Here is a 12,853-nt window from a genome sequence, read left to right as displayed (position 1 = left end):
GCCTGGAATGGGATAGTCCTCCTGGACATCCAAAAGGACCAATGTCCTCCTGCTTTAAGAGAAGCACCTTTTTTTGCCATCTTTCCTTGGTCGATGACTCAAACAGAAAGAATGTGCCAGACGAAAAATAAAATCTCCCTGACTAACACGCTTTACCTCTAGCCTAAAGGTACAATTTCCAAGAGCTAGCGCCTTGCTGTCTAAGCCAGGAGTTTAAGCCTCTTTTGATTAGTTGACTCGTAAGCATTTTTCAGAAGGAAGTGGCATCCACACGACTGAGTTTACTGAAGTAAGTCTTCTTAAACAGTCTCCTTGAAAGAAGTCCATAAAAATCGTATAGGTGCTAGGGCAACAGATGGAAAACCACGGGTGAGCCATTTTGCTTCTTCACCTGATGGGAAATCCTAAAATGGTCACCAATTAGAGAAAATTATTTCTCCAAGGAATCTTGTTTGTAAAGGCTGGAGACTGTTGTACAATGAGCAGGGAGCTAACACACTAACTGTTTTATATTTGATTAGTCTGGGAGAGGTCTGGGCAAGAGACAGACAGAGGAACAGCTTCATCTCAGTAGCACATTCACAAGCCACGAACTTGCTGGAATGACCATAAGAATACTTGCAGTCTGGCAGTTTCTTCCTCTTTCTTCTTCTTCTTTTTTTTTTTTTTTAAAGAACATTTTGCATCTTAAGTGACATCTTACCAAAGTGAGTCACTGGTAAGATACAATCTCCAAAACATGCTGACTTAATGTAGCTGAGCTGGTGGCAGTGAAGACCTAAGGTACAAATGCGTTTTCCTCATAGAGCTTAAAAGACGTGCTGATTTTCAAAAATGAAGACTCATAACTGTTAAAGAAGACTTATTGTATGTAAATAAAAAACTTGTCCAAAGATAGATCAGCTATTCCTGCTTTCTCCAGCCACCCAGGCCAGCAGATTGACAGAATTTCAGATTTACCTCCAACCTCAGAGCTGATGGTGCTACCACCCCCTCAGATCATTGCCTACACTTTTACTAAGAGGGCTTTTGCTACATTTTGATGAATTAACAACTCTACAAGAAAAGCACCAGCAAGTACTACAGAAATAATAAATCCACTTATTTTATACCCTGCCTGAATAAAGACTTCTGTAGCTATGGAAGAGTGAATAACCTGCACTGCCTAATGAGGTTCTCCACTGCGCTCTAGTTTACTTGCCCTTCCTTCTCATGAAGCCACCAACCCAAATTGAGACCTTTTCACCAGAGTAAGTTCACAGCCTATACTTGCAACCAGCTTAGCTCTGTACAGATAAAGGTTAATCCATGCAATGATTATTCCAACTTTTCTGAAGAAAAGTTCTGAAGAACCAACACCATACACCTACCTTCTCAAACAAGACAAATTAATCATGTTGGAGGGCTGAATGCTGCCTCTATGTATTCATGAGGCACAACTTAACCCAGAGGAGTGTCCCATACAAAACAGCAACAGCACTGGATAGTCAAACTGCTTTTGCTTGTACGACAAGTTTCTGTTGGATAAATAGGTCAAGTAACTACACCTTTATCTAATACCTTTTGCATAAGTGGCCTAAAGAGCAGAGGCATGGAGGGAGACCTTCCTTCCACCTCCATTTCCCTTTTGCTTTATTAAGCCATGTATGAAAGACCATTCCACCGTACCCTCTGTGGGTGCAGCCTGCTCTCTTTACACGTATCCTCTGCTCGGTTGGCACAAGCACCAAGCTCCATTTCCCCTTAAGAACTACAATGCTGGCTGCAGGCTCCTTCAACCTTTAATTACGTTAAGTTGACCTTTTCGACTGACATGCCTTTCCTCCTAACTACCTGTGAAGTGCCAGCACAGAAGCGAGACAAGTTTTAAATTGCTCGAATAAAAGTCACTTATTTCAAAGCAGATTCTACCCGAATGACCCCTGATGTTACTGCCTCATCCAGTAACGTAAAACTTGAAGTATTAATGTAATTGAACATTTTGTTTGGGTTTTCTGGAGGGAACAGAAGATGAAAATACTTTCTGAAGCATTAATATGGCATAAAGTAGTTGGGAGTTTTTCTGGTTCAACCCTACTACTGCATTTGTTTAAATGTGGAGACTGCAAAATGTAAAAAGATTAAATATGGTGGAAAAACAGAACAAAAAACAAAACAAAACAAAACCACAAGGAAGAACACAAAAGGCCATGTCTGATTCTAGTGCAGATGCATTAGAACCTGTCTTCTGAATTTCACAGGGAAAACCTAACCAGTCAAAATGAACTTTTGATTAATGAACATCATGCACCTCTAGTGTCCCTCAAGTGTTTTAATATGTCTCCTACCACTAGGGACTGGAAATTTCCACCACAGGATACTAACGGAGTCCTGATTCAGAGTTTTCTAGCAGTACTGGTCTGGAGTGAAAACAGCTGCAAACGAATGAAAGAGGACTTGAAAACATGGATGCTCAAACAGCTGCCACTGCACCCAGTGGGTGTTTCAATTAGCTTTTGGAGGGAAAAGAACCAGCTCATAACAGGGAGAGATGTGGTGCTTTAAGTTTTTATTTATAGTGTGTTGTTGTCACCTTATTACTAGACAACAAGAGTGACAAATTGTGAGTTTCAGCATGTTCCTACCTCATAAACACGTGCTGTGTGTAATGCATGTGCACAGCCACTCTGAAGTCCAGCTGACTGAGTTAGAAGTCTAGGTGCTTCCCCATAAACAGTTGCCTTAATTTTCTAACTCTAAGCCAGTTATCACAGTAAATGCTCACTGGAATAATCAAATCCTGATGCCGATTTCCAGGAAGGGTCAAGGTTTGCGCTGTCTGCTGAACAGCCAGTGAGTATTCACATGCAGGTAGCACGGTTGACTTCAAGACACAAATTGTAGTAAAGCAATATTTCAGGTGTTCTTCCGTGCTGGATGAGATCCAACTGGTGTCAGGTAGAATATTTAGACAGCATGTAGGTGCTCCATTTCATTAGAGGTGTAATGAAATTTCTAAATGCTAGAACAAATTACTATTTCCACACCTCTAATCAGCAATGAGAGTGCTTTAGAAAGAGGAATGTCAATCAACTCAGAGGGAATATTTTTTATTTTTTTAGTTAATAGGCATAATTACTTTAAAACAGATTTAGAACCATATGGCCAAAACCCCTCCAGATACATTTAGACAATAATGTAACTATATTCCCTTCACCACATACTAAAGCAGGAGACATTCAACATATTTACAAGCACGTGCTATTAAGTTAGGTTCAACACTGTTAAGATACTGTTTTATTAAATAATTTTTAACTGCGCAATTCATACAGAGGAGAGACCATATGCTGGCTTTCAATTGTTTGGTTAGTATCAGCCAGAGCAAATCCAGTGCAATAATAAACTGCCCAGAGACAGATAAAAGATGAATTTGAGTAACCAGCTCTGTACTGCTCTAAGAATAGGTTACACCGAGACAGCTAGTACTTCTTCACTGTCATCAACATATCTCTGTTTTACTGAGGTTATGTGGATTTGCTCAGAAGCATGAATTCTTATTTTGAAAATGTTAAGTGAGGAGTCATTCTTGCAACCATGCCTCCCTTCTAAGGAACAATTTAATTGATCCTTTATAGTGTCAAATGACTCTAAAAGCATTTACAATTCTCTCTAGTTTCATGTCAAAACTAAGTTTGAATTTCATATGCTTTAAAACAGATACACAATTACACATTTTGATTCCAAAGTGCAGCAATTGAGACATATTGACTGTATTTATGATTTTATTGCTCATTCTGAATAGATGAAAATGTGATTTTCAAGTCACCTTTTACTTTTCTTCCAAATGCATTTTGCATTTGAAGAGATAAGAGGCCTATGGCTCCAAAGAATTCTCAAGAACGTGATTTCCCCTGGCTTCCACATATGTTAACCTAACATTCGTACATGTTGAAAGACTTAAACCAGAACCCATAGGGTGATCCACACACTGACCACACAATATTCTTGTGTGATGCAGACACTATTTCTGTTCCAGTCTACTCACAACACATGAAGTTAGGAATACTTCATAGTCCACTCCATTATTATTTTTTTCCACCTGATCCCCTGAGGAAAGGGACTGCTCATAGCCTCACACTATTACCAAGTTCACTAGCTAGGAATCCATTAGAAATCCATTGTTGGTCTAACAAAACAATATGCTTACCTTGAGAGAAATATGAGCGTCATTAACAACAACAACAAAAAAAGGTGTTTAATCGAGAGGCTGTATCTGCTTATTTATCTTACCCTAATTTGGGTAAGCAGGGACATTCAGGAAAGATTCATGATATCTTGCTAGATTAAAAGCACTGACTTCTGTCTCTTACAATGAGCACCATCACTTACACTCTGATGAGCCCTAACTTAAGACCCTGAATGTCATATGGATTATGCCCTAGAAGAAAAAAGCCCATGATTCAAAACACTTTACTTTCAATTTAAATAAGATGTGAGAATGAAGATATTTCAATAAATCACTGGTTGATATGGTCTGTAACAAGAACAAAATAGTTCCTCAGCTTCATAAACATGTAATATCAATTAATTTAATTAATTAAATACCATCTACACCAGTATTTTGCCCCAACTGATAGTTATCTAATGTCTGATATGCAAGAAGCATCCTGTAATAAAAATCTGCAACTAGTGGTTAAGAGAGACATTTAAAATTAATGCACTTTGATCATGGCCTCCCCTATTATCACTAACACTAGTTTGCCCAGGGTGGCATACCAAGAACCCCATAAAATGTCTTGAACTATTGTGAATTCATTTCACAGACTGACTGATAGGCAAAGAGTCAGAAAAAAAATAGTTTGTGAAGAGTATCCCTACCTCCCTGTAATGGCATTTCATAAGATATTCGACTCATCTGCATGATGTTCCCTATAGCTTCTACTTAAAGCACAAAGACTATCAGGCTGGGCTGCAGAGACAACAATGGGAAAGACCTCTGCATACAAACAGGAACACCTGCAAAGAACAGAGAAATTAAACAGCATAAATTATTTCCATGCAGGTTTTTCCAAAGCTGATGAGGTGCAATTTCTCATTAACTGAGGTCTCCCTCCTGACAGTAAAAATTTCTTTTCTGCTAAAAATGCCCCATTTCCCCCCAGTGTATCCTGACCCACTTAGACAAAAGCCAGTATTCAGCCTGGCCATGCAAACTATGCTTGAGATCCCACCTTATTCTCCAGCCCTGCAAATGGAAACCTGATAATAAAATCTCCAGACCAACTCCCCTAGCTACGCACAGCCGGGGGAGAATTACACCACTATCTTCTCTCACTCAAATCTCCCTAGTCAGGAAAAAAAGGTTCAAATAAAGAACTAAACTAGTATTAGAGAACTAAATGAGTATTAGCAGCTCCCTTGCCAATGTGGGAAAGAGAAAAAACCAAGGATGCTTAACGAACCATATTATGTTTTTCAGATTTCAAAACACTGCCATTTAAAGAGATGTGAGATTTGAAGCCCTAATTAAGTAATATGCATAAATTTAAAGCAAATGTTCACAGAGTCCACATCTCCAAACCACAGCCGATTTGGTAATGCAACACTGCACTCCTACTAGCAGAAGTAAATTTTAGCAGAGGACAACCTCCACTCTTGGCTAACCCACTCCCCAACTCTAAACTCCAGAGTTTCTTCTGAAGAAAATCCTCCCCCCCACTTTCTTTCCTTTCTCACCTCTATTCCCTCCCTGTAATTCAGCGAAGACTGTGTTTGTGCTTCCGTTTGTTTTTTTTTTTTTTAAATAAAAGTGACTATTCTAAATGAGTGTGGTTCCTACAGGGCCACCTCTTAGAGCTTTTCATTGCAAAACAGCGTCCTTCACCAGAGGTTCATTTCACTCATGACACTCTCATTACAGGTCTAATGAAAATTTAATAGTTTTGCCATCTCATTTTCAGCCTGTACGACTAGGAAGACACAAGGAAATTTCTTTACACTAGCTTTTAAGGCAAAAATCACAGAATCCAGGAACCCTCAGGACCATATGTGCAAAGAGCAATACTGCACTTCGATTCCATGACACAAAGACAATAATTACACAGGAGGTAGGAGAACAATTATTTAAACAGGTAAGATTCTGAAAAGACACAAATTAGTGAAACACTTGTGAGGATGAAGAAAGAGATAAACAGGTCAACTCTGGATTTTCACTGCATTTATTTCACAGGAAATAGTCCTGTTCTTAGTCGTTTGGTTTTTTCAACCAAATCTTTCAAGAAAAAGTAAGAATGCATTATGAGTGAGGGGCCTGTTGCTGCCAATTTTAACTGCCCTAAACAGTTGGATTTGTTGCTCTTGGTTTATATTTTTACATTTTTGGATCCTAAAAGACCCATCTTCTCCCCCCAGCCGTGCAGGCAAGAGGAGTTGAAGGAGTGACCCGAGCTGGTTTCACTATGTTTCACCAGTGCTCCAGGGGACTGGAAGACACAAACAATGAAGGCAGACATGATGTTTTACACAAGAGAATGTTGCTAAAATTAGAACCAATGCAAACAGAGTTGGGTTTTCATGAAAGACTTTCATGACTATTTTGAGAACTCCTTTAGGAAAAGGCACACTTGGAGATTCAAAGCCATCTAGGCAACCCCTCACAATTGTACTGTGAGGAAACTATTATTAAGAGGCATCAAAATACAGAAGACATCATTTGATTCTATAAATTAAGATTTTCTGTGACAGCCAAGGCTTGTTGGTCTGATTTCCAAAGCCAACTAGACTATGCAACTCAACAAAAAAAAATAGATGCTGCATTGTGGAAAACCCAGGGTGTTTTCCAAGCAACTTTGATTTGCCTATGCTCAGAATAGATCGAACCAGACTGACTTCCCTCAAAATAGTTTCAAGGAAAGTCCTTGAAAGGCCTCTTGATTTCTACAGCGCAGGTAACAGCATCTCCATACACTTTCATGACTCATGGTGACACATATATATTAGCTTACACGGGCTTATGAGACCTGACATTAAACTATTTTTGGTTCACTTTTGGGCTACTTTCTTACTCACCCACACAGAACAATAAAGTGAATGAAAGTGTGTCTTCTTTTTTTTTTTTTTTGGATATGACCTCAACTCCCTGAGCCTAGGCTAGTGCTATTGTAAGCGCTGCATCATTTAATGACGTTCACAGATTTTTCTATCTTAAAAGTAGGTGCTTTTTTTGGCTGCAACAGACCCAGGACAAATTCTTCCAGAACCTCACCTCTGGACACTTCAATTTTCCTGCCTAAATGTATTAATGACCATTTTACTTCTATCTACTCCTGAGCTAATTTCTTCTCACTGGCTCTCACCATCAGATGTATTTATTGACATGGACCATATCCCCTCTCAGCTTTTGTTTTTTTTGGATTAAAAAAGCAAACTTGCCGTCTCCTTCTGCAAAACCAGTACTCTGTTTCTCCTAGCACTCAGACAGCTGACCTCTGTGTCTGTTTAATTAGGGTCCATCCTTCCCAGCTTCCCTGCTCCCCAACACCACAGCCCTGCAGGGTGACAGTAAGCTGCTAGTCCTCCTGTACCAACATCCTTCTCCCTGCTTCTTTCAAGGAGCTGCTCTTATTAAAAGTTATGGGTATCGAACAGCTAAATCTGTATCTCTTGGATTTCACACCACTTTAACTATGCCAGTGCTCAAGGTACCCCAGCTTTCCATGAAATGTCCCTCTCTCCCTGGACCAACAACATTTACCACTTCCGCTGTGTCTTTTAGGAATAGTCACACTCTCGTTGTGATTCTAAACAGGGTTAAAACAGATTAGTTTCAAGGGATCCTTTGAAAACCCACTGGCATTCTCCTCTCAGCACAGTGACTTCTCCTTTCAGCACAGCCCATCATCATTCCCATTCCCATCAGTTCCCAATCACTGTAATTAACAGGAACAGAAAAACACACAAAATGTGTCAGATCAAGTAGCCCAGTAGCCTCTCCCTACCAGGGGGCGGTAGCAGGCATATAACAGCCAGGAAAGCATACAGAAACTATACTGAAGGGTGTTGCTATTTCATATTACAGGTCTTGTTTAATTTTTCTGTTATGAATTTGCCCAAATATTTTTCAAATCCAGTTAAACCTTTTGGTATATAGAACATTTGATGTTAGTAAATCCCAGAGTTTAATTTGAGCTGACTTGCAGTGACGAGTTCAACCTTTGATGTTACTTCAGATATTTAATGAAAGAAGTCTAGTTTTAGTCCATCCAAAGCTTTCAGGACACTCATGCATCTGCCTTATTAACAGAAGACCACTACATTAGTCTAGTGTAACCTACTTTTGGTGCTATCATGTCATACATATTTTTTCATATTTGCTTTAGTAGCTTTGTACAGTATTGAGACTTGTACTAAAGAAGGAGACTGGCATGGAAGGATGAGAAGCACTGAAAATTTTGTCCATTATATTGATAGGTATTCCCCCTCTCACAGGATCACCCTGACTGGGTAGGAACAGATCCTAGATTTCTTATATCTTTATGAGGACTCCAGCACAGAGACTGGCTGAAGCCAGGAGGGTCAGCTAAGCCAGGTTCATTTCTGCCTTGTCAACAATGCAGTTTGGCTTTTTTAAACTGCATGCCCCCATCACCCATTTTGCCATTGCCCTTCTACCTCCTTCACTGAAATCTAACACAAACCAAATATTTAATCCTGGAACCATGTTTATACTTATTTTCTTTTCTATCCTACCGACCTGTATGTACATGTAAAAGAACCTTTTACTTCACATGCTTTGGAGTTTGCAACTAAGCTTGAACAGTTGGCAAACCCTCCCTGTTCCTACACTTCCTGACATATTAGACTTTTTCCATCCCCAAAGACTTTTTGCTTGTTCCTAAAAGCCTTTCTGAAGCAGTTATTTGTCCAAAGAAATACTGAGACCTTCCTACATGTTTTCTTCTCACTTGCTGGGACTACTGACATTGTTTAGGCAGGAGAACCTTGGGTTTCCGTAAGTCTCCGGATCCCCTCCAGGGTTACATCCAGGAGCTTTCCCCTGCCCAGGGACTCCCTTACCTATCACATTTTCAAATAGAAGAGTTGGAGCTGTCCTGGTTACTGCAATGGCAGCAACTCGCAGCCACCTCTAGGAAATTCTTGGGGACAGAATTCATGCACTCTTTTTTTCCCCCTAAATCAAATAATTATGTAGCTGTTGTATCTATGACTCCCTAAGCCCTTCTGATTAGCAGCAATTGTTCTGCAAGTAGATCTGGTTATCTAAAGTGTCCTGTAACAATAAACCCAACCGGAAATGGTATCTTTTTAATATGAAAAACCTCCTTCATAGGCAAATTTAACCCTTGAATCCTCAGCATACTCTTAGTGCTACCCTGACAGAACTTTCCAGAATAAAATGTAACTTTGATTAGTTTGCAATTGGCAGAAACCTAAAGTGCTGAATTTAGCTTTTCCTGTTTCCCTGATGAAAGGGAAACTTACCTTCACCCATGAGAATCCAAAAATGTACGGATTATTTCAAATTTCATTACATGCCACTGAGTAGAAAGCTTACTTTGCTCCTTATAATTTTGACAACAGCACTACCTAAACTGTGAGTGTTCAAGTGGCTTCAAAAAAAGACTTAAGACTGAGGAGGGCAGAAGAGATTCAACACATTTCAAGGCCAATCATTTTTTTCCAGTATGCTATCACATGAGCATTAAAAAAAAACCCAACACCATGAAAAGAACAGATGAGGCAGCACTCATCTGAAGATTATTACTCTCAGACTCAGGTCAAATTTGCACCTCGCTTCCATCAAGCCTTTTCTTTTTTTCCCCCTCATGTTTTCTACTTGCATGCTTGCCAATGAAGTGCAAAAGGTTAACATTTACAGTGATTTTTATTGTACCAACTTTTAAATAATTACAGATGTAGTCAGAAGCTTTGTACTTCTATGTTTATTGTTCAGCCTACAACACAGATGCAACAATGTCCCAATACAACCACTGAAAGCACAGAACTACTATGTTTCAGGAGGTTTTTACAGGCTGTCACTCAGTTTCTTTATTCTTTCCTCAGTTTTGCAATGAGAGTGGTTGAAATGACCACAGACAAAGCAGGACAGCGCTAAGCTGCCTTCCTCAACAGATCCAGCTGGGTACCTATGTTTCACCATCATCCCTAAATTACTTTAAAATAAAATAAAATTTAAAAAAAATTTCAAATCCAGCAAGTTTCCTGTTACCAGAAAAATGCCATCTAGCCCTGTCCCCCCCCCCCCCCACCTCCCACTGATATTAAAGAAGTATACAAAAAAAGTCCTACCCAACAGGATGGGACTACAGCTTCAAAAAAAATTCAATAATTTAAATTTAATTTTAGATCTACAAGTGCTGCCAAGCACCACTTTATTTGTCAACAAAATATTTTGATTATTTGGCAGAACAAAGCAAGCTCCCTCCCTGCTTTCTCCACAGACATATTTGGCACCAGTTAATTTGTATGTCTTTAGACATATGTCAAGTCTGAAGCTGTTTCAGGCTTTAACCCTGCAGAACTTCTCTCTTTAAAGTACTTGTTTTTCTTAAAGCAGTAACAGCAGCAAGCTAAAGCTAAGAAGGGACTCGATCCTGCAACGAAATGGTTAAAAATCAGACTCTGCTGATGTGTGCTTCTCTGATCCATTACATTTCTCGCAAGCTGAGCTAAGAGCTGAGCACCAAGTATCAACTGTAATATGATCCAAGAGTTTATGGAAAAAATAACTGCACATACCAAGCGTGCACATTTAATAAGATTTTGTTTCCATTAAAATATTCAAGAAACATGATTTTTAAGATCTGCTTCTCTCTTCCACCGATTTTTAACGTTTCTCCTCCCCCTCCCCTAAATACACACCTCCTTTCCAAAAACCAAACCCTTAAAGAAAAAAAAAAAAAAAAAGGAAGAAAGAAAAAAAGCAGTCCTACTGCAGGGAAGAGAGGCTTGAAAAACAACTTTGATTGGCACTTGGCCTGACCCACAGAGGAAGAAAAACAGTTTTTGGACAAAGAGCGCAAATATTTGAGCTCATTGACTTACAGGCTTTCTTAGCAATTGCAAGAACCAACCTGGAGCAAAATGTGTTGGGAGAGATTGAATTAAAATAAAACCAAAACCGGCATCGCGTTCATCTTGGGCGCTCGGGGACTCGGCGCGTTTGAACAGCTCAGCAATTTTAATTCATTTGCACTGGACAAACAAAAAGCACCTCCACTAATGCTCCCCGTGAGGCAGATGTCGGGAGCAGGAGGTGCAGCCATCCTACCCCTCCGGGGGCACGGGGGGTCCGCAGGGAAGCGGCTGGGCACTGCAGGGATGGGGGCTTAGCGGACTGGGGGGGCGGGGGGTTCTTCGGCGCTTTTATATTTTTTAAGGCTCTTAAGCTCGGAGCCTCCCCCACTTGACGGAGATCGTGGTGGTGAATTCCACCGTTGAAATACGTGGATAATAAACTTTCCAAGCGCGGCTGGGCTCCATGACCCACACCCCCACCCCCAGCCTTCGGGGAGGCTGCGCGCCCTCCAACCCCTCGGCATGGGGGGGGCAGCCCGGGGCGGGGGCCGGTGACAGGCGACCCGAGGGGGACGGGGGCGATGGGGGCCCGGACCTGGTACCCCTGGGCACTCCCTGGGGCTACATCCCCCTCGCCCCTCCGCTGCCCCCCACCGCACGCTCCCCGGGCACTCACCTCCCGGCAGAGCTCCCAGCCCACTGGGGAGCTGCCCCCCAGCTCTCCCACTGCCCTCCTCCATCCCCCCGCCGCAACGCTGCCCTACGGCCCGTTTCTCTTCACGCCACTGTCGCTGTCCGTGTGTCCCCTCTCCCCCCCAGTCAAGTCTCTGTCCCACCGCCGCCCGCTCCACCGATCCCTCCTGGAAGCCTCTCCCGCAGTCCTCGCAGCTCCCGCCGCCTCTCAGCGGGCGCCCTCCGGTACCTGTCTCGGCACCTTCCGGCAATTGCCGCACACCCGGTATTGCCCGGCGGCGGCGGCGGCGGCGCTGCCCACGGGCCCGGAGCCAAGGCGGTTCATGGTGGCGGCGGTGGCGGCGAGGGCCGGGCGGGACGGGAGGCGCAGGACGGCTCCTGCTCCGCGGCGCTCAGCTGCCCGCGCCGCCGGCCGCCCCCATCCCCGGCCGCGGCCCCAGCGCCCGCTCCGCGCCACCGCCCCCCGCGCACACCCCCGCGGGCCCCACCAATCCGCAACGCCCGCCCCGCCCAGCGCCAACCCCGCCGGCCAATCACGACGGGTCGCCCGTCGCTGGCCAATGGGCAGCGCCCTGCCCGGCTCCCATCTCCGGGCAGCCTGCGAGAGGGGGCGGGGTCAAGGGCGGGGCCTCAGCTGCCGAGGGGCGGGGCCGGCCTCGTCTCTGGGCAGCCTTGGGGAGAGCGGGGCGGGGCCGGCGCCTCGGCGCGTGTCTTCCCCTGGCCAATAGTGTGGGCACTATGCAAACGAGGCGGGGGAGGCCCCGCCCCCAGGGCAGGGGCCTCGGTGGCGGCGGCAGCGGTTCCCTGGGAGTCGGTCCCGCCGCTCCCGCTCCTTCCGGGAGGGTCCCCAGGGATCCTCAGCCTGGGGTCAGCTTACCGCCTCGCCTGCCTGCCCGCCCACCTGCCTGCCGGCCCCGGGGCCAGATCCAGTGCCGGGCCATCGCCACCCCCGGGCGGGGGGCTGCCTGTGCGCGGGGCGGGCTGCGCTCCCGGGGCGGCGGGCTGGACATGCAGGGACACGACTGCCCTGCTGCCAGGCTGAGCAGGATGAGGTGTTTGCTCTAGGGCGCATGCGAGTGTGTGTGTGTGTGTGTGTGTGTGTGTGTGTGTGTGTGTGTGTGTG

The 12,853-nt window shown here is 43.7% G+C and overlaps 1 protein-coding gene across 2 annotated transcripts in view; it reads right to left on the bottom strand.

The window, feature by feature from the left end:
- The window catches only part of SESN3 (sestrin 3), a 38,657-nt gene extending 26,589 nt beyond the window's left edge, over window positions 1-12,068 (bottom strand). For both annotated transcript variants that reach the window (XM_027642476.1, XM_027642562.1), the window contains exon 1: window positions 11,960-12,068. In XM_027642476.1, the coding sequence (XP_027498277.1) occupies window positions 11,960-12,055 (96 nt within the window). In that variant the 5' untranslated portion in view covers window positions 12,056-12,068. The remainder of the gene's footprint in view (window positions 1-11,959) is intronic.
- Window positions 12,069-12,853: the final 785 nt, after the last annotated feature.

Source organism: Corapipo altera, unplaced genomic scaffold (genome assembly GCF_003945725.1).
Source record: "Corapipo altera isolate COAL_440 unplaced genomic scaffold, ASM394572v1 0, whole genome shotgun sequence".
NCBI lineage: Eukaryota > Metazoa > Chordata > Aves > Passeriformes > Pipridae > Corapipo > Corapipo altera.
The sequence above is the reverse complement of the archived record's forward strand: the minus strand, read 5'-3'. Positions and strand labels throughout refer to the sequence as shown.